At 43.8% G+C, this 23,020-nt stretch overlaps 1 protein-coding gene across 6 annotated transcripts in view; it reads right to left on the minus strand.

Annotated features, from left to right (window-relative positions):
- The window catches only part of Nr3c2 (nuclear receptor subfamily 3, group C, member 2), a 344,237-nt gene that overhangs the window by 16,194 nt on the left and 305,023 nt on the right, over positions 1–23,020 (minus strand). For all 6 annotated transcript variants that reach the window (NM_013131.2, NM_001395077.1, XM_039097525.2 and 3 more), the window contains exons 7-8: positions 15,950–16,080; positions 8,744–8,901 (exon numbers count right to left, since the gene is read on the minus strand). In NM_013131.2, the coding sequence (NP_037263.2) occupies positions 8,744–8,901; positions 15,950–16,080 (289 nt within the window). The remainder of the gene's footprint in view (positions 1–8,743; positions 8,902–15,949; positions 16,081–23,020) is intronic.

Consider the following 23,020-nt stretch of genomic DNA (forward strand, 5'->3'; position numbering starts at 1 on the left):
TCACATTCACTTGGCAGTCAAGGTGTAGAATGATGTTTGTTTGGGATTTGTTTGCAAGAGAGTTGTTTTCTAAGCTACTGTAACTTCTTAGGCACCAAACATAACGTGTGTTGTAGAACACACTTGAAATGCCCAATTATAAACATCCTATCAGATGCCAGAAGGACACATTCTGTTTGTATTTAGTAAGGCAGTTGTCTTTCTTTTCTCAGCGACACTTTTGACTTGTTTTAGTGTTAACTCTTATCCCCATTTGATCTGTGACTCTTGATATAGTCACTGGAAATCTCAGGAGAGGAAAATAAGTCAATTCAATCTGTTCTCCACAACCCATCCTGGTTGCCATAGCTACTGGACTTCTTCTCCTTCTTCTTCTTCTTCTTCTTCTTCTTCTTCTTCTTCTTCTTCTTCTTCTTCTTCTTCTTCTTCTTCTTCTTCTTCTTCTTCTTTTCTCTCTCTCTCTCTCTCTCTCTCTCTCTCTCTCTCTCTCTCTCTCTCAACTGTGCTAGCTGTCTTTCCTAACCTCTGCCCCGTGGCCATCACCCTACACAGTATGCACACACTCACTCTGTCGATTATTTCCCAGTGGTACTCCTCAGTCCCTCTTCAGCCACCTCCTCCTTTTAGTCTTTTGGTCACAATTAGTCCAGTGGGTTCTATGCTCTCTTCCTGTTGTCTACCCACCTGCTTCTGTGACCACTTTTGGGGCTACCTCCCATGTCTATATCAGCATCTTGCCTTCGTCTACTCAGGGGACATTTCTTCTGGAACTTTCTAACAGCTCAAATCTAAAACAAGCTGGTTGCCTCTCCTTAATTCACCCCCTGCCACTCTCCTGCACAGATAGCCCTGTGTTAGCCAAGCACCTGCTTCCTTTCCTAGCAGGACTTCCTCTCCTGACCCGGCTGGTCCCTTAGCCTCAAATCCTTTGTAGCCATCCATGTCACCACCTGGACATGTCATGGTCCAGAACCCCTACTCTCAGCTTACCCCATCTCACCTGTATCTCAGCTCTTGCTTCCCAATAGACCTATTCCCCATCTCCCCCCACCCCCATGTATCTGTAGAAAACAAAGTTCTCCCTGCTCTAACTCAGTAGCCAGTAGCTGTGTATTTAAAGATATGGCTGGGGGCACCAAATGACTTATTTTGAAACTTCACTTGATTTTAATAAGTTCAAATGTCAACTGCCCCACATTGTAAGGGTGATTATTGGCATAGCAGCTGCTGTCTGATTGGCTTATCATTTCTCTCTACCTCCTTCAAATGATGCTCAGATATACAAACAATGGAGACTCAACCAAAGCCACCAACTGAGGCTACCTTTAGACTACTGGTGATGGGGCACTCTTCAAGGATTGACTCCTTCAACTACCAATATCTGACATCACCAATCTTTAGACAATAGGCTGTTTACAGCACACTCAGTCACCTTTTCCTTCTTTATCGATCATAAATTCTGATCCATTGGGACTGTTTAAGTTGTGTGTGTATGTCTGTCTGTCTATCTGTCTGTCTATATTGTCTTATCTCAGAAGCCAGAAGAGGGCTCTGGATTCTCTGGAGCTGGAGTTATAGTCATTGTGAGCTGCCTAATGTGGGTGCTGGAAACTGAGCTCAGGCTTCCTAAAAACAGAAAGCTTTGTTAATCCCTGAGCTACCTTTCCGGCTGCTATTCATTGATTGATTGATTGATTGATTGATTGATTTAAAAATCTTGAGGCAGGTCACTATTAGCCTTGTTAATTATGGTCACTATTAACTATGTTGGCCTTAACTTGTCCCAAACCTCAGGCTGGCCAGGAACTTATGATCTTCCAGCTTTAGACTGCTAGTGCTGGGGCCATAGGTCTGTACCACCACACCTGGCACTAAATATCCTGGATGTTTATTTCTTTTCGATTATACCCACATATTTCCAGAAGGTGACAATCGTCCATTGGTATAACCCACCCAGGGCACTACACACTTAAAACCAGGAACCTGTAAATGCAAACACCAGCCCTACCTACCAGAGAAATCCAAAAGGGGCCAGTGTAAATGACTGGGTGTTATTCACTGGCCTCACCGCCCAGCCAGCCAGCAGTATCATGTCAAGCCTTGGTTTGGGATCTTCACTGGGAACGTGGTCCTGAGTGCAATCTTTGTTCTGTTTGCTCCCTGATTCCTGGGGAGGTAAGGCTTTGCTCTCTCAGCTGACTGCTATAAACAACTTTATTTAGCATCTTTCTTAGTCACAGTCTCCGCAGAGAAGGCGTCAGGGTGACGCTGCTAACAATTACACGAAACACTTGCTCGGCTTTGGATCTTGCTTCCTCGCTGCCGCTAGTTCTACTGGCGACCTGGGTGCTTTAGCCGTGGGATCAAATAATCCCAGTGTCAGTGGGGTGACAGGAAAAGAGAAAATAAATGTTTACGCAGTTGCTCCACATGTCATTCGTTCCTCAAAACCCTTTGATAGTATGGTCCATCTAGGAATGAAGGAGTCCATGCCAAAGTGTGAAAGAGATGTGTCCGTGTGAACTGTGTTCTGATGGAGGGCCATGGGTCATGTTTGTTCTATCCCTGGTACTCACATTTCTGTCAGCAGGCTCCCATTTGGGTCTCAGAACTTTTTCTGAGGGGAAACTGACCAGAAGGATTATGACACACTCACTGTGGGCAGAGCCACACTCCTGGCATGCACACTTTGGCACGTGGTAAAAGATGCTTAAAGTGGTTTTTTTCTCCATCTCAGAACCAGGTGTGGGCAAATCATAGAGGAAGTGGCTGGCACTGAAGCCTGCACGAAAAGACACTTACTAACGAGATGGGCAGTAGGAAGCAGAAGGATCTGTTTAGTGACCCTTCATACTGGGCCATGGAAACACACTGGATCTCATGGTGGTGCCTCTCAGTACATCGCTGGGTTTCCAGCCTCACAGCCAGCCTTGACGGAAGGAAATCAGGCTCTCTGATTGGCTAGACAAGAGCCACCTCAGTTGTCCATCATTCACCATGGCCCCACAGACACCGACCACACAGTGAGAGCCTACTCAGTGCCTTCCCAACAGTTATGGGAACAGATCTGCATGATAGGTGGATGCCTGCCCAGCTCAGAAACAAATGCCCTCTAGGTGTGATGGTCACCCACACGAGCATTTGCCTAGGAAACTGGGGGCAGTGTAAAAGCTTAAACATAGCTATCCTCATGACGGGGCCCTTTAATGAACAACCAGATAGACAGCCTTCAGGGTGTGTCACTGTGCTTCATAAAACTGATGGGTTCCAAAGGATGATGGGGAAGGTCCAAGTGAACCTGGGGAGCAACACAGCTGTTTCCTGCTCCCACGGTCAGCCTGGCCTGTAATGAGCAGCTGCTGTTGGCCTGTACTCACCAGACAGTGGTGTCAGGGATAGCCACAGTGTGCCTGGGAGGTTCCAGCTGCCACCTGCTGCTCAGAAACCTTAGGAATCATGCTCTGGGCCTCTGTGGCTTCTACAAGAGTTCTCTGCCAAGCACAGCTGGCTCTAACGTCTTCTCTATGAGGCTATTTCAATTTAGAAGGGTTGCTAATGAGGCCACCATTCAGGCTGTGCCCACCTTGACCTCCAGGTGCCATCGGGTTCATCTTATACACAGCCATGCACTTCCAGACAGAAAATGTTCTTCTAGCTGGTATGGTATAGGAGCTCCCTGAGGACAGGCATCTTGCTCACCCTTGCCCCTTTGATCCTGGTACACAGCAGCAGAGGTTCATCAACAGGAGAATAACCATCTGAGCATGCATGCGTGAACCCACCAGGCTCCCACAGCACACAAGATATGCCTCAGTACCAAGACTGTCTGCCTCTACAGAAGCTAAACTGATTAGGTTGAGCTCTGGTACTGGTGTTACTAGGCATGGGCACATTTTTGTGAACTTTGTGTACCATAATAAAACTTTAACCCTTATAATATTTAGTAGAGAGGGGCATTTTTGCCTCAAGAGATAGTACTCACAATCTTTTGTATTTACTAAATACCATAGACCATACCATAAATGGTCCTTAACTTCTGAGACTGCATAGAAACGAGTAATAAATTCATTAGACACATACAACTTATACCACATGAAATGTCCTACGTCTATTAGTAATAATTTAAAAATGATTGTCCATTCTCTCTAATAGAATAAGAATCTACCTAGTTTTTATATACAATTCCCAAACACCAGCAGTGCAGAGCACACCCTACTTCCTGGAGTCTTCCCACCAGCTGTGCTCCTTGAAACATCTTTCTGGGGAAAGATTGATGTTCAGAGGGTTTCTGATTCATAAAAGCTGTTGACCAAGCACTCAACTGTCAGTATGTGTTTTGGAGAATGTTCCTTTCACCCACCTTGGCACAGTTCTGCCCACACATATGTGCACCATGTGGAAGAAATCCATGTTTCCTGAGAACAGTGGATATATGTCTTGGGAGCTGTGGGCATATGTATGTATCTTGGGAGCTGTGGGCATATGTAAGTGTCTTAGGAGTTGTGGGCATGTGTCCTGGGAGCCAGCATACAATGTGAGCTTTGGAAGCACAATTTCCACATATATGTAATCAATTCTTACTTGTTTGAGGATCAAGAACAAATGCTCTCTTTTCCACTAAGTGACTGAACTAGGCTGGAAGGGCAAAGCCAGTATGTGGTGTAGCAATTAGTTCCTTTGAGGGAAACACCACAATGTTGATTCAAGGATCTACTCAAATGAAAACACGGTGGGTATTCCCAGGCCTAGTAAGTGTGAATGTTCAAAAGGTGCCTCTAGAATTTTTGTGCACTTCCCTGAGTTCCTCTAGAATCCCATGTACTTCCCAGTGTTCTTCTAGAATCCCCATGCATTTCCCAGGGTTCCATCATGAACTGGAAAATAAAGGGAGTGCTCTAGAGGACTCATTCAGACCACTTTAAAGAGCAAATGTTTTTGATATCGTAAAATAAAATATTACTGGATAAACACAATTCCAAAAAGCACGTTTACCTTCCATCAAAGTAGAATAAGGTGATTTGAATTTACTCTTCTGTTTGCAGGAAACAGAAATGTTCAGGGGAAAACCAAATGGAAACATGAAAATGTTTCTAAAACAGCAGATACAAGGAAGGACAGGGCTGTGGAAAGAAGACAATGGTCTGTCGCCTTGGCTGATCTGAGGACTTCCAGACACAGCTCTAAAACAGAGTGGTAAAGCTAGCAACAGCCCTCGGACTCCTTTGCTGGAAATATCGGCCAATGGCATCCCCGTGACAGGCCTGTCACCCAATGTCCCTGGTTCCTGCTGCCAGAGAGAAGTGCAGAAGCTTTTAGAGGTGGGGCTGAGGGAGAAGCCTGTAGCTCCCTGGAGGTAAGTGTGCACTCAAAGCTGATGTGGGAACCAAGTCTCTTTCTTTCTGTGGCTCCCTAAACTCTGCGTGGTTTTTGCAACACACCCTCTGCCATGATATGCTGCTATGGTGCCAGTCAAAGCAGCAAGCCAAGCAGGCCAGGATGGGGGTCCCTGAAATGGTGAAGCAAAATAACTGCTTTCTTTTTACAAGTTGATGATTTCATACATGTGCTGTAGTAACAGAAGCCAGAGCTTAAAAACTTTGACGCTGGGAAGATGGCTGGATGGTCCAGCTTGGGCCCCTGGAGCCACAGAAAAACTGGGTACATGGTGCAAGTTTGTAATCCCAGAGTTCTTCCAGGGACGTGAGAGGCAGACACAGTCTACTCTCCTAGAGTGCCATGTTAGGAATCAAGAGTTCCTGTCTCCAGCAAGGCAGCAGCTGAAGACCAATCTGGAGGTTGGCCTATAACTGCACACACTGCACAGCAAATGCATATCCACAGAAAACCTCTTTCAAAAGGCATTTTACTCAAGAAAATATAATGAAAAGCCACAGACCAGAAAAGATTACGAATCACACATCTAATAATAATAATGTGTGTAGCTACTCTATTTAAAAACCTTTAAAAACATAATAAGTAATAAAATTTAAAGAAATGTAGAGCAAAAGATTAGAACGAATAACTCATCAAATGAGTGTACAAAAAGATGTCTAACCCCATCCATCAGAATTGTGGCATATTCACTCAGTGGTGTACCATGCAGAAGCCCCCCCCCCCAAAAAAAACCCCAAAAAACAGAGCGCTCTAGAGCTTCTGAACACACAAACAGCATGGATGAGCCTCAACACAGCCATGTCTACTGAAGGAGGCTCACGAAAATGTCTCTACAGAGCACAATTCGATGTGACCCTGTAACACACGAGCTAAATGCCTGCCAACACGGAAGCCATGTGGAGCAGCCAGCCAGGAGAGAGCAGGAGCATCACCTTGAGGGGCAGGGGAAACATCTACAGCTGGATATGGTACCAGCCTGGTTGTTGGGCTAGTGTCCTGGATTTGTGGCTCTTTCAAAACTTAAACTATGTGTTTTGATATGCTCAGCTTATCATACGTCAACTATATGTAAATAATACAACCCCAAGACACTAAGTTATGTTCAATCAGCCTGGACAACACAGGTATTCCTGAGCTACAGTGGAGGACAGAGGCAAGATGTCGGATACCCAGCTCAATCTCTTACTTATTCCCTTAAAACAGGGTCTCTCATGAACCTAGAGCTGGGCTGGCAATTAGTAAGCTCCAACAAGCTTCCAGTCTATGAGTATAGCCACGCCTGACTTTTAGGTGAGCATTAAGGATTTGAACTTGGTTCTTTATGTTTGCTTAGAGAGCACTCCTACTTATTGACCCATGTCTCCAGGTCCACACACTAAATTTAATAGTACTTGTTGTCTTTGCACAGTGAACAGAATTCACTGAGAATGAACTCTAAGATTCTACTGTTATCTCTACTAAGGAGGGATTTCAATGAGATCAGTGGGGAAGGTACATCTGACCTTTTGCAAGTAATAAGCCAAAATAACACCGGACCTCAGAAAGTTGTTCTAAACCTCTTATGTTTTCTTCAGGGTGAGGCAGGAGCCTTGCCAACCATCACCTTACATTTCTAAGATGTTTCCAATCACACCATAATACCACATCTACTTATCTCTGAGCTCACCTGGAGAAGCCTGCCTTTTGTTATTGGAAAAGCTCAGAGAAAGCAGCATTCCCCAAACAAAGCACTAGAAAGTGACCTGTGCTCCTGGGCCATCAGCACAGAGAAAAGAACACTGCAGGGCCATAAACTGACTTCCGTTTCCATAGGAGTATTACTATAACCTTGGCCACTGAGTCTGTCAATGTTTTCTTTCCCCAGAGTACAGTAATCTATAATTTAAACCATACAAGCCAAACCTGGACAATGAATTCTTCAAAAGAAAGTGTGGAAAATTTCTCAAATATGAAGAAGCCATTGAGCATAACCATAGAGAATTCTTTGAGCAAGAGCTGGAAAAATCTGCTTGAGATGGGACACAAGGAACAGTTATCTGGCTCGGTGTTTTGTAGAAGCTGGTAACCAACACTTCAGCTAGATCTTTGATTGATGAAACAAGCCCAGAATCCATGTTCTGTATTTACCCAGAACAAGAGCAATGCCTCCTATGAAGAATGATGGATATAGGATTCAACCTTTGGCAAAGACTGAGATGATCCAAGCTGGCTCTGGACCACTAATAATGTTTTTGAAAGATTGGGTTGTTAGATTAATAGTTGTGGAAGATGGACATTATTTATGCAATGTTAAAGCAAACATTTTTATGAACCAAACATTTCCTAAATTGCAAACAAAAAATGTGAAACTCTATCTGACACCTGTAGCAAATCTGAGAGCCTTCCATGGTCCAGGGCACAGAGCCATACCCTTTCTGTACACAGGCTCTCCCCCAAGGTTAGACAAAGAAAGGGCACTTTAGCTGGATTTTAACTCTTGCAGTCTCCCTCTGGATGCTTCAATTCTTTCCACAGCCATGTGAAGCCAGTTGTCTGTCTTTGTTGTGTCAAGTCTTTTGTGTGTGCATTTGTGTGCGTACATGTGCACGTGCATGTGTGTGTGTGCCTGTGTGTATGTGTGTGCATGTCTGTGTGTGTGCTTGCATGTGTGTGCACATTCCCATGTGCATGTGCGTGCGTGTGTGTATGTGTGTATGTGCGTGTGTATGTGTGTGTATGTATGTATGTGTGTGTATGTGTGTCTGTGTGTGTCTGTGTATGTGTGTGTATGTGTGTATGTGTGTGTATATGTGTGTGTGTGTATGTGTGTGTATGTATGTGTGTGTCTGTGTGTGTGTGTCTGTGTGTGTATGTGTGTATGTGTGTGTATGTGTGTATGTGTGTGTATATGTGTGTGTATGTGTGTGTATGTGTGTATGTATGTGTGTGTATGTGTGTCTGTGTGTGTGTCTGTGTGTGTATGTGTGTATGTGTGTATGTGTGTATGTATATATGTGTGTGTATGTGTGTGTATGTGTGTGTGTATGTGTGTATGTATGTGTGTGTATATGTGTGTGTATGTGTGTGTGTATGTGTGTGTGTATATGTGTGTGTATGTGTGTATGTATGTGTGTGTGTATGTGTGTGTATGTATGTGTGTGTCTGTGTGTGTGTATGTATATGTGTGTGTGTCTGTGTGTCTGTATGTGTGTATATGTGTATGTGTGTGTCTGTATGTATGTGTGTGTATGTATGTATGTGTGTGTATGTGTGTGTGTTTGTGTGTGTGTATGTGTGTGTGTGTGTGTGCGTGTGTGTGCATGTGTACTTATGTAGTCACTGAACACTGACTTCGTGGAGATCTACTTACATCATGCATGGAGTCTAGAAGCTTGGTCAGTTGGTAGAACCTCTGCCAACTCTGTCCAGAACTGTTGGGACACTTGGTGACCATTTTCCTCAGTTCTTTGATGTAATTTGTCCTCATCTCCTCAAATGCAGCCTGGCTCTTGAGGCCATCTTTTGGAACTGTGTTAAGGAATACAAACATAAATCCATGTGTGAAAAACACAGCTTTATCATTTTTGCAGTTCAATAGCTTCAGATATTTTAAACTCACATACCGCTTGTGAGGCTGGACTATGTCTTAGTTCACTGTGGTTATGAATAGATATGGCAGTTTTATACATGACAAACATCCTCTTTCTCTCTCTCTCTCTTACTTTCTCTCTCTCTCTCTCTCTCTCTCTCACACACACACACACACACACATGAATAGTAACTATTAGACATGAATTATTACCTCATACATATTAGCTCCTTTTGTCTTGGCGCCTGTATTATCACACAGCTTTCTAGGGTTCTTACTTCATAGGTGAGGAAATAATGAAAGTGGGTTCCTTATTACGGAGCATAAAATAAATAAACAGTAGTTCAAACCCACTTTCAGTGTCTACCTTCTAGATGCCATGCCCCACATGGCACGTGGACTGTCCTCGGAGTGTCTTCTGAATCCTAGCTTACCAGTGCCTTGGAGGCAGGAAGACACATTTCAGTACCACGGGACAGAGGGGCCCATCATGGAAAACAGTATTTTCATACTTAGGTTTAATTGCAGACCCCATGGGGAATTGGCCACATACCACAGGGACAACGCTGAAGACATAGTTTCTACGACTGCCCAAGATCCTGACTATGGAGACATCACGTAGAAGCGTGTGTGTATGCATTGGTTTGTCTGTATGCAGGGCCAACATCAACACTGTCTGCACTCCAGTGAGAGCTAACGTTCACTTTTAACTTTGATGAAATAGAAAATGAAGGACTGTGTGTCTTCCTTTTTGTTTTGTTTCGTTTTTAAGTGGGTAGGTTTGACATGGAAACAGAAAGTTCGCTTACAAAGACTGTTTTGGGAGCTGAGTCTGTAGCTCAGTGACTTGTCTAATGCACAAAGCCCTGGGTTCCGTAGTCAGACCCCACCCAGGAGGGAACACTTCCGGGTTCACAGCATTGTGTAGCTATGTGCTCCTGTGCCCAAACCCATGCTCTGTTGAAAGGAGCCAGCTGGCAGGACAGATTACAAAAGGTGAAAGAGGGCATGTCGGTAGTGTTGCTGTTAAAGATACATCATTGAAAGGCAGCTTGCTGCTTGTTTTCCAGTATGCTTGATAAGTGGCAACATGTAGGCTTTAAAACTATGGACACCTAGAACTGTGGTTTTAGAAGTTAAAGCCCTCATGACGACATGTCCAATGATATCAACACTGTGGGTGTCTAATATAAAAACTTATATTAGAAGAACTTACGTCCTGACTGCTTTATTAAAACTCCCGTTCACTCATTTTTTGTAAATGACATAAATAGTGATGTCTTGGAACATTAGCACTCTTGAGTAATTACTAGAGAGTTCCATGTGTCGCTTGTGTAGCCCCAGGAAGCCAGGTATACCACTGTCTTCAAATTAATCTTGTTTTCACAAATAAAGATGTGAATGAATTATCTGACAAATCAGCCACCATTTGAATGTTAGCTATCTCTATGAGTTAAATTTCTGAGGCTGTCGACTTATCAATTCATTACATCTGTTTTTGTAGGAAAGCAAATCTCTAAGATTCACCACACACGTTCCCGAGGCTTGCCAAATTTGAGTTGTGACTTTAAATATCTGACTTTAACATTAAGAGTTAAATGCCACCCATTATATAAGAAACTGCTTTTTTTTTTTAAGAAAAAGGTTTATTTATTTTATGTGTCTGAATGTTACGTATGTATATCGTATTCATGCCTGGTGTCCACAGAGTTCAAAAGAAGGCAAGATATCCCAAGAATAGAGTTTCCAATATATAGATGCTGGGGACCAAATCTGGGTCCTCTGCAAGAACACTTGCTCTTAACTGCTGAGCCATTTTTCCAGTCCCTAAGAAATGGTTTCTTCTTAAAAGTTTAAAAAAACTAAAAGAAGGGGCTGGGGATTTAGCTCAGTGGTAGAGCGCTTACCTAGGAAGCGCAAGGCCCTGGGTTCGGTCCCCAGCTCCGAAAAAAAGAACCAAAAAAAAAAAAAAAAAAACTAAAAGAAGATGGCAATAACAGCTAAGTTACCAGTGATCTAAATCCACCAACTACCAGCATTAAACCCACTAACCACTGGCATTTTAATTTGAAACTTTCAGAGAGAGCTGGAAGTTTGCCAAGATCAAGCTATGCCGCCCCGCCACAGACTAACAGGTTTTTAAAATACCAAAGCCATTCGCAGGAAGTCTCTTTCAATGAATACTTATGCGGTGGTGCTGTCTGTACATGAAAATATCATCTACCACTCAAGGACAGTGTGCCATATTGATGGTGATACTATTCGTTTATGCCAACTAGATTAGCCAGAGACCACCTTATTTCTGGTAGTTTCATGGTCAAAGAATCAAGGTCAGATCATCTCATGTCCAAGTATTAACACTTAAATGTTCTTGCTGCTGTAAATACATAAACTGAGGTATATTATAACATTAGCACTCACTTTCTATTGCTATAAATATATATGCCGAGGTATATCATAATATCAACACTTACATTCTCTTGTTGTAAATATATATACTGAGGTGTAGCATCTCGATTTCTCAGCCAACTTTTTTTTTTTTTAGAAGTTGAAACAAATCAACAACTAAAGGGAACTTAAGCGGATCCTCGGATTTTGGATGTCTGCCCGGAATTTCTGAATTTACTTATTAAGTACAGCAGGTCTGTTGGAACAATTCCAGCCCCTACATGCTGAAGAGGAGTGGAGAGCCATAAGGTTGAAGTCAGTCTACTTTCCTCTCTAAGCAAAGGACGTGGGGTTCTTGTGCTATAGTTCCTAGGTCCTCTGAGAGGCTGGCCATCCATTATGAAATGTAATGTGCCTAAGAGCTGGCTTCATGAAGTCTATCTCAGAGGAGCAAAGCAAGCCGCCCAAAACCTGCAGATTCTGTGATCCTACACTCCTTAGGATCCTGAGAAAAAACTCCTCCTTTTTCATTTTGCTTTTTCAGAATTGAAAGTACTGACTAAGTTGGAAGCTAATTCATTAATTCAGGTAGTTGAAAAGGACATCAGAGGCTGTTAGAGACTGAAGGGGGTGAATGGATGCAAACTGAATCAGGCATGAGCTAAGTCCCAGTAGTCAAATTTGCAGAGAGTTAGAGATGGGCATTAGCAGAAGCATTTCCCTTAAAGTCTACCTACCATCTAATGGTTTGAGGAAATATTTTTTTTTCTAAACAAGAATAGCATGTAGCATGGTTTCACTGTGGAATAAAATCGCGTGTACTAAATTGAAGATTTAATGCTTCACAGAGTTATGCTCTGGGAAGAACAAGTTAGGGCTGTGAGGAGGGGCCGGATGCTTCCCACTCACCCTGTGTGAGAGATGGGCCGGGTACAACTAGTGAATGGCTGGCCTATGGTTACCTGGGAGGCCTGCACCCTGACCTGGCCATCGATTCACTGAAAATAAAGCAAGAGTGTACCATCTGCAGCTGTAGAATGGACCCTCCTCCCAGGCGTGCCCCATGCTTGGGAGCCCACCATCCTGTCCCATCCTTACAGGCCTCCTGCTGCCAACACCTACCTCAGCAGCAGCCAGTGAGTGGGTCTCAGGAGAGCAGGCAGGCATTACCTTTAGAGGAGCTGAAGCTCTGAGTTCCAGGACCTACACAGGACACTGACAAATACCTCGTAGGGGCGTTGGTCTGCTTTCAGATGGGTCTCTTAAACTCGAAAGGTGGCGCTTTAGTGTTAAATTAGACAGTGCACCGAAGACACGTAAACTGGGAGGCTCTGCATTCACCAGGCCACGCTGTCATCCACAGACCCTCTGCTCTGCTCTCATAGTTCAGGCTTCTCAGAACCAGCTGGAACTTTACTTCTGCCTGTCTGCTCTACCCCGAGCCACCCAGTTCTCCTATTGCCTTTCCTTAGGAAGATGCTCCCTTATCCACAGTTCTGTAGAAACACAAGCGAGGCTGGGTGTGGACCACACACCTTCCTCTTCAGAAGCATCGTCCTCTCCTTTCTTTCGTGCTACTCATCACCACTCCTTGCTGACTCTCGATACCCAGAACCTTTCTTGGATTCCTCAGAGGCTGCCACATTCACCTCAGCATTTGCTTTCCTATAACCGTCCCCCATCATCATCCGGAGTCTCCCCTCTCCCCCCCCCCGCCCGGAGCTTCTTCAAATTCTTTCTTCTCCATTTGAAAACTCTTGCACGGTTGTTTAAGAAATAAGCACCCAACACTTTTGCCAAGGTGGTTTTGTCAAGTCAGAGGGGGTTGGTCCCCTTTCAGTCCCTCACTCTGTTTTCTGTATTTCCACCCTCAAACTTGATCACAGGGAGCCCAGAAAAGCTTCCCACAGGCCTGATGGTCAACCCCAGTTCTCCTCTCTCAGTTTCTGAGCTTTCTTTGTCCAAGCTGCACACTAGTCCTATCCGTCCTGGGACCTTCTGGCCACACTCAGTTCTTGACCTCTCTGACACTCTGTCACTTTCCCTTCTGCCATGGCTATGCCTTTAGCAAGATTCCATTGGCTTTTTGTTCTTCACCCAGGGAGTGGCCTAGGACTTGACTGTGTCCCCCACAGGCCTGTGCTTGCGCCCCTTTGCTAGGCAGTCGTGCTCTTTTAGAGCTTCTGGAAAACTTTAGGAGGTGGGCCTAACTAGAGGAAGCGAGTCAGCTGGGGTTGGTCCCCTTCCGGTCCCTCCCTCTGTCTGCTACAAAGAAACTCTCCTGTCATATGTTGCTGTTATCCCGAACACATGGGGCCAACAACCATCCATCGACTGGGATGTTTGACATAGTGAGCCAAAGTCAACCTTTCCTCAAGTTGTTTGTCAGATACTTGGTCATAGAGGGCCGGGTCCGCTGTGAGATTGTGGAGTCTAGAATGGCTGTCTAAACAGAACCTGAAGCAATGAAGTATCAAGAGACAACATGGCACTGCAGACGGGGAGAACTCTCAGAGTCCCATACCCAGTCAAAGAACCACAGGAAGCTAATGACCAGAGCGACAGCCAGCCTCTCCCAAGGATGAACCCCCGACTGGGTATCCAATATCACGTGGCCAGCCCCCAAACTGTATATAAACAAACAACAAAAATGGACTCACCAGGTTATATTTATGTATTTGTGTATCTATATGTATATGTAACAATAATAATTAGAGAAAAAGAGGCCATCAGTTTGAAAAGGAAACTAGATGAAAGGAAAAAAGATGGGAGGGGCTAAAGGGATGAGAGGGAAGGGAGAACACGAGTAATTGGATTTTAATTAAAATGTACTAAGTAAAAATAAAGTTAATATAAAATGTGGATGAGGACTATGTCTCTGATTTGCAATAATTGGGATTCATGGCCACTTTGCCTCCAGATCTCCATGCCAAGATCCAGATCAGAAACTTGTATCTCCCAGGCTCAAGATCAGGATCACAGGTGAGCTCTCCAATTCTGGACTGTAGTTCACTCCAGATACAGTCAAGTTGACAACCAGGAAAGCCACTACAGTCTACCCCTTGTCAACTTGACACAAATAATATCTCATATCCACAGGAAACAATAACAAGGTTTAATAAAATGTTCAATCTTAGTCTTGCTTTATAACTTTTTAAAATTAATATTACATCGCAATCACAGCCCCCTTCCTCCTTTTCTCAGAGGAAGGGAAGCCCCACTTGGGTACCACTCCACCCTGGGACATCTAGTCCTAGCAGGACTAAGCACCTCCTCAATTTTAGTCTTAATGACCTATAGTTTTGTTCTAATAAAAGTCAGGTATTATAAAAAAAACCCTCCTATTTACCATTTGAGTCTCAACTAGTAATAATAATAATAATAATAATAATAATAATAATAAATAAGTATTATTTATATGTCAAACCTGACTACAGATTTTCAGTCTCAAAATTTTCCTATCTTCCTGCCATTTTCAATAGGACACAGAGTTGATATAAAAAATTAGCCAATCAAAAAGCAGAATTCATATTTGAGCAGACTCCACAAAGTCCTCTCAAAGCTGTGTCTTCACTATGGCATTCTGGCTCGGGACATCTCCTGCACTGGTCATTGGCTCCTTGTTTATCCCTGACTTCATTATATTTATTTTGATCCAATTTCTTCTTCTGTCTGGGCAGTTACTGAGACCAGCTCTGCCACTGGCCTGAATGGACAGCCTTGCTCTGCTCATCACGTGACTATCACCATGTCCCCCAGGGCCTGCCACTGGCCTGCTGCTCCTCCGTCTTTCCCTTCAACTCAGTTGCCTCCTGCTAAGTTCTCAGAGCTGCAAACACAGCGCTGACCCTGCCAACCTCTGATCAGAAGTGTTTGGTGTTGTAGTTTGACACATTTAGATTTTTTCCACTGGGCATTGAATAATCTGGTCCAATCAACATTTTTCCTTTTTTCTCCTCGACTCCCAGTGCAACAGGATCAGATGCATCTTGGAAAATTACTGAATGCATGCATAAAATATTTAAAATTAACATTAATAATTAAACATCTTACTTAAGGCCTCACTGCCACTCTATGCATGTTCACTTAAACTGCAAACAGGAATGGCATAGAGTCAGTGTACCCCTGGATCCAATCTAGAACCTTCCAAAGCCCCTGAGATCCAGTCAGACTATGTGCTACCCCTTCATCTGTAGAACTGAAGTGTCCTTCTCTAAGCCATCAGCATACCTCCTCACCTCTAATCTTAGTAAATCACGTCTCTCAGTGTATTCAAATTACCTTTGAACTTGTCTTACAGAATAAGACAAGCTCCCCACGGGCTAAGACAAGTGATTGTACCACAACCAGAAACTTAACAAGCGCTTAGTTGTTGGGTAAGCGTAGGCAGTAAGGGCTGCACTGTTTAACACATCCAATTTATCATCAGCAAGGGGTTTAGTTCATGCAAGGCCAAAACCCCTCTTTCCATCCCTGCCACATTTCTTTTCAGGGGGGTGGGTAGGTACCAACTACCTGGAGCATCATTAATGGGCCACTCGCGTGCAGGGACGATGATCTGACAATGTAGAAAGAGTGCCAGGGTGGACAGTAGTATACCTGTGCTTAGTAGCAGCAAAACCTTCATTATGGAGTACTCCTCAAAGGTCAGCTGCAGCCGCACGAATTGAAGGCTGATCTGGCGCATCCCCTGGCACAGTTCATACATGGCAGACTGATGCATCTTCTCTCTGCAAAGGAAAAACAGCCACATACATCTGAGAAGATGGGTCACCACCATGTGCAGGCTGGCAGCCCCGGCAGCTTAACTGGCCTTGAGCCAGTTCCCCCTGTGACTTCAACATGAAGTAGGCATGCATTTTAACGGTTTCTAAAGCCCTATGAGCTCCCCATGAGGACATAGAGATGCTAAGTCAGGGCGCCATGGTTTCCTTCCACATTCGGGGTACTGTTAGTGGATGGTAGTGCTGTGATGAGGTTGCCCACAAACCAGAGCAATTATGGTGATGTGGGGGTGAAGCCCAAGTCTCTTTGATTGCAGGTATGACTGACTAGAAAGGACTGGGTTAGCTTCAGTGAACAGAAGGTGGTCAGACCATGATTATTTCCATGTGGCCTCTCTTAGAGAGGTTGTGGAGAAGGTCTGGTACTGACTTTACCAATATACTTGGTATGGGGAATTAAAGGCAAATGAGAAAGGTAAGAACAAGGAGTAGAATCGACTCTAATAAAGACAGACAGCAATGTCACCATGTACAGAAGTGTTTCCATCCACACGACAAACCCATCCCTTTATTCACCACCCAAATGTTTCCATATAAAGTCATATGTGCAACAAAGAGGTCTTTCTTGTTCTCTTTCCTTGAGGGTGAAGCACAGCCTCTAATTGTTTTTAGATGCTTTTCAGGAAAAAGAAACATGCCTGTTGGGAGACTTTGCAATGTAGCAAGAGACGACTGGTGAAACAGGAAAAGACTTGCCAAGTCAAAGGGACATGAGGCTGGTGCATTTCTCCAGGCGTGAGCACATGCCCTGAAGCCCCCTCCCAGGATGCACCCTGAGCTTCCCTCAGGTACCAAGCCTCTTCTAAGAGGTGAGGAACCCATAGGGAAACGGAACAAACTTTGCTCTGGATAGTAATGGTGTTTTCCTTCTGTCATAAGCTAGAAGCTATGTTAAGACAATATTTACACATGCACACACACACACACACACACACACACGCACACGCACACGCATGCATGCACATACAAACACACACATACATGCACAAAGTGATAGTAGAAGCTTGTAGATCTATTACCAAGAATTAAGCATGCTAACGCTTTTGTAATTCTTGCTTGAGCTGTTGAAACAGTTTCATCATGATGCAGTTGAGGCCTAGTCTCTTCCTGCTGGATCTGACCTGGCTCTCCCTCATCTAACATAGAAACAAGCCTGACAGATTAGCATCTGTTCTCAGATGCATGTATTAAGTGTGCGTGTGTAAAACGACACACTCCCGACATTTAAAAGTAGAGATGACATCCCTCAGTAATTAATTTCCACTCAACACTTAAGTATGAAAGTGTCTATATTAATAATATAAATGAGGTCACTCTGGCTGCTTCAAGCTTTGTGAATAATATCACAGCTTATAACAGTTTTCTAAAAAAAAAAGTGCATGTGTGAGAGCAAGCACACGTATGTGTGTACATGAATCCAGTGGCTGTGGAAGCAGGGGTGTCAGATCTCTTAGAGGTGGGCTATAGGAAAGTGAGCTGGCCGACCTGATGGGGAACTAAACCTGGGTGTCCTGTGGGAGCAGTACAGGTTCTTAATTACTGAGCTCTCTCCAAAACCGAGAGTCTAATGGTGGGAGGGTACATGGATTCTTTTTAATGCTGTTATAACGGACAACCAGAGAGCATCCTGTGTGCTTCTACAAGGTAGAGCTTGGTACAGACTTGCTCATCTAGTCATTAGCACCCCTTCCTTACCAGTAGGGCACAGGACACCCTCCCAATTATTTTGCCATTGGATGAGCCCGTGTTCAGAGGTAACTCATGGTTCTCATGGTTGCTTTTAGTTCCATTCCGGTATCACCAATAGCTCAACATGGTTTTTTTTTTTTTTTTTTTCAAATTTTTACTGACCATTTCTTCTTTGGTGATTTGTCTCTTCATGTTTTTACCCATGCCGTTTTATTTATAATTCAAATCACACTTTAAAAATCATAACAAGTAGCATTATTAGTCAGATTCACGGAGCTCAGACTGGCCTCAAACTTGTTATGACACTGGGGATGAGTTTTGAAGGTCAATCCTCCTGCCTCCACCCAGAAGGGTTCCAGCAGTAGGATTACAGACACTTGCTACCTAGTTTATATAGTGCTTGGGATTGAAACTAGGCAAGCCTTCTGCCAGCTAAGCTACATTTACAACTGCATGACCTCCTGGGTTCAAGCCATCCTCCTGCCTCAACCTCCAAATAGGTAGCAGGCATCGGCCAAGCTTCCCCACCCCTTCATTCTTAGTAGTTTCTTCTTTGACTTGTTTTGCATTACTTTCTGTCTTCTCCCCTCATGTCTTCTTCCTCCCTCTCTCTTGTTAGGACTTGCTTGGTGTCGTCTCTCCAGCTCTGCTTTAGTCCTTAGGTTTAACATTCACTTCATGTATGTAATCAGCAAAGAACCGAACTTAACAAACTTGAGAGTCTCCGAGTTTTGCTATTATCCAGGTCCAAGTATTTGCCACTTGAATAACTTGGTTTAATCTGTTTTTGTTTATTGTGATGGCGGTAGGCTTGGACTTTCCCACCACCACACTGACCCTTGCCCTCTGTTTTCTTTTTCTTTTTTTTTTTTTTGGTTCTTTTTTTCGGAGCTGGGGACCGAACCCAGGGCCTTGCGCTTCCTAGGTAAGCGCTCTACCACTGAGCTAAATCCCCAGCCCCTTGCCCTCTGTTTTCATTCTCTCTCTCTCTCTCTCTCTCTCTCTCTCTGCTTTCCTTCCTTCAACTGGATCAATCTAACTTTCCTCTCTGTGACTGTCTCTCTATTGCATATAGAAAATGAACGTTCTTTCACACTTCTAGTGGTTATTTTTGAATGAAGAGCTTGATCAGTCAAAAGTCTAGAGTTAACTGGAGGATTTTCCCCAGAAGTAGGAAACTGTTAACAATACATCATCTCTACTTCCGGTTCTCCATGCAAACGGTCCTCAGGCTTGGATCCACCATGCTTTTGAGTCACAGTCAAAACCACTGTGTTCCTCTTAGATTCCCTGGTGTGTTTATCAGTATCTCCTTACCCACTTCTGAAGCACCGAGGTTGGATCCCAGTCCTTACACCTCCAGGCAAGCTCTACACCACGAGCCTCCAGTCCCGCCCCACCAGTATGTCGGGTGTAGCAGGGTCTTTGCACATCAGCACTTCCTGTTCACCATGCCTCACTTCTGCATTCCATTTCCTACTTATTAAAGAGCCTGTTTAGTGATTCTTTTAGCTGAAGTCCTTTATCTCAACTTGTCTCAATGTGTCAAAACCTGACTACTTGGATGCTTTCCAAAGCTCCAGCTCTCTAGCTTGGCAAATGATTTCTCCCAGAACTTTAAAGCTACTACTGCATGAAGCCCGGGCCTTCTTCCTGGCTTTGAGAAGAGCTCCATATAGTCTTGAATTTTCTTTGGTAGCCTAGTTTTTCTTCTTAATCCATGCCTGCACTTTCACTCTGATGTGCCTAGGGACTGACTGGCTTTGTGTCTTCTGTTGGAGGCTGGTTCTGACATGCAGGCATTTGTTAAATTCTGCCATGGCCTTTGCGCCTTTCTCTTCAAGCAGCATCCTTCCTCCAGTCTCATTGCCTTTCTCGTCACTCTATATGCTAACTTCTCTTTCCTTCACACTCTTTGTTTACCATTTTCTTTCTAGGTGATTTTTTTCACATCTATTTTTCAACTAAATATTTTTCTTTGTCTATTAAAGCCACACTTAATATCTATAGCTTATTGTTTACTTTTTTGAGAATTTCATGCACAAGTACTGTATATCTTTTCCAGCCTTACCTGTCCCCCTCCAGCTACCCCTGTGTACCCCAAATCACTGTCAAATTCATGACCTCTTTTTCTTTATTTAATTAATCTTATAATTAAATTAATAATAATTTAGTTATTCAATTATCTTGTTACTTATACAGTTTGTTTCATGTTGCTGTGTTTAGGTCTTGAATTTTGGTGGCAGTATTGTTGCATCAAGAAACAAAGATGTGCTGTCGTTATTCTTGTTACTCGTACTACGAAGTCCATGCCATACTGCTTGTTCCTAGGGCTTGAATTTCAGTTGTGCCTTTTGCCATGTCAAGAAGTGAAGCTGTCCTCCCATTTAGTTCTTTCAGAAACATCTGTGACTTCCCACAAGGCATTTCTTCTCTTACGGTTATCATGCCACCAGGCATTTCAACACGCTTTTCTTTTTATAGTTTCTTTCAGATTTCCAGACTCACTTTTCAGATGCTAGGACGCACATTTAGCGTGCGCTCCTACATTCTCTGTCTTCTCTGTGAGCCTGTATGGCACTGGCTTGTAGAAGGAGCTCTATGGGAAGTCTCGGCCGTGAGAGCTGCCAGGAGGGCTAAGTGCTTTATTGCTAATTCCTCAGCTTTAGCTCTTTTGCTAGGGCTTGTGTAGTTTAAATTTGGACTCCACTTGATGTGGTGCAGGCCGGTGTTCCTCATTTCTTTCTGCTTCCTTGCCATGTCCCTGGGCTAGTCAAAGAGTAGCTCGGTTTTATTGCTCTTTGTAGCAGGATTCTGGATTTATACATGGGGCTCTATCCCAGGCCCCAACCCAGCTGCAATCACAGTCCTATTCTGTACCCCTAAAGCAGATGTCTGCACCCCCTCATCTGTTGGCTAATTGGAGCTTTAGCTCAAAGTTAAACAGACCTGCCACCATCGAGCTAGTCCCTGTGTGGAAGTGGAGGCCAGGTGGCCTCAGCTGTTGCTCCTCAGGTTCCGTCCACCTTGCTTTTGGAAACTTGACCTCTTATGGGCCTGAGCTCACTGGCCAGAAACTCTCGTGGATCTGCCTACCTCCTCTCACCATGCCCTGGGCTTCTCTGTGTGCACCACCAGGTTTTCTTTCTGTGGGTTCTGGGGACTGAGCACAGGTCCCGAGTTCACAAGGATAGCTCTGCACTAACTAAGCAAGCTCTCTCTCCAGCCCTGCTTGCCTCCCATTTTTTGTTTTGTTTTGATTTTGTGCAAACATTTCTATGTGTTTATGAGGGAGAAATGGTTCGGTTCAATTCCACCATTCTGTTTATTACAGGATTCTCAAACAGAGGAGCCATGTGCAACAACACATTTTAAAAGTCAAAAATAAAATGAAAGGCAAGTGTTAAGCATCAACTTTTACTTAATAAATATTTCATGATAAAAGAAGAATGAGAAGTAAATAAGGCAAAGGAATAAGGAAGTAAATAAGGCAAGGTATTGAAGGCGGACACATCTGCTTATGGTGGTGATGGGCGGCCAGCAGGCTACTGGTAACTTATAGATAGTATGATTATCAAGTGGCTCCCAAATTAAATATGACATCTGTGAAGATGTCAAAGAGTGGGAAGAGGAGATATTCAGGAGACGAAGTGTGCCCATAGTGTTTGATGCAAACATGAATGTGACATTGACTTCTGGACATGTCTTTATAGGTATCGTGGTATTTGTGTATGTGTGTGTGTGTGTGTGTGTGTGTGTGTGTGAGAGAGAGAGAGAGAGAGAGAGAGAGAGAGAGAGAGAGAGAGACTTCACGTTGCTGTGGAGGCTAGAGGACACCTTAGTAGTATATCACGAGGAGGAAGGCATCATCTAACTTGTGTTTTTGAGACAAGGTCTCTCACTAGCTGGCTTCCTGAGTAGGCTAAGCCTGGCTGACTAATCCCAGGGATCCTATCTCTACCTCTTAAGCATGTGGATTTAATGGGAGTTCTGGGAATCTAACTCAGTTTCTAGTGCTTGTGGGACAAGCACTTTGCTGAGTGACTAACTCCCCCAGTCACTCACACACTTTTGCTGCCCTGCCCTTCCTTTCCACTGGGGAGCAAGGACTTTTGGCTTTGCATGGAGTTGCCACATAGCTCTAGAGGCTTGCAGTCCTGTGACTTCTGAGATGCAGGCTTTACACTAGCGACACCCAAATATCTGGAATCATTCCAATCTTGTATACACATAGGAAAGAACTATGCAGAAGTTCCCAATGCATCAAGTACCATGTGAAAGTTGGTTCTTTAAAAATATAATTGCAATAGAGAAAATATTTCTAGAGAAGTCAGTGCTCATTTTGGTTGAAGCAAGCCAAGAAAGCATCAAATTCTTGAAATGAATTTTCAAGGAAAAAAATCCACTTTATTATTATCACTTCTATATATAGGCTAGTACACCCAGGAAAGAGGAGAGACAAGGCAGATGTTCACAAGGTAGAAGTGACTTTCTTAGTGCTGAACACGAGAAGTAAACACCTTCATGTCAAAATGTTTCTGTTACTAAGACGTGTTAGCACAATATCCACACACAGAGCAAAGGTTAGACAGATGTAACCCTGCCTGAAAGCACCTGAGTGGGCTCGTGCGTGTCAATACACCTAAAGAAAGCAGTTTTTGTCACATGGGTCTGAACTGAGCCCATTAACTCTTTGTCGACGAACTTTGCAGCCATATGGCTGTGTTCAGGTACAGTGTGCAAGAGCTGAGTTACTTCTTGCTAGGGCTCACTCCATCCTGTAAGGAACTATTAGCATGTTTATGAGGAATGTTGGATGTGAGAAAGCCACGATCCAAACCCTGATGCTTTACTTTCTCAGTCAATTTGGCCCCAGTGAATACTTTTCAAGTCTCCTGGTCATCTAACTGCACAGAGATTCTCCAGCCTGACATGGGTTTTCTAATCAATGAGTCCGTTGTTTATCCTTTGTTCTGCATTACCTAGTAGGATTTTTGTGCTTTCAAATCTCTGTCTAAAAGAGGAAGATAATACACTCAGTGTAGCTTAAAATTCATGAAAGTAGGCCGGCCCCCTTACAGATATGCTTAACTTCACCACATTACTTTGCACAATTAGATTTCATGTACAGAAAGGTACGTTCAGGGAAGTGGAAGCAAGGACAGTATTTTGGCATGATACTGGTATTTAAAACGTC

This window comes from Rattus norvegicus, chromosome 19 (genome assembly GCF_036323735.1).
Source record: "Rattus norvegicus strain BN/NHsdMcwi chromosome 19, GRCr8, whole genome shotgun sequence".
NCBI lineage: Eukaryota > Metazoa > Chordata > Mammalia > Rodentia > Muridae > Rattus > Rattus norvegicus.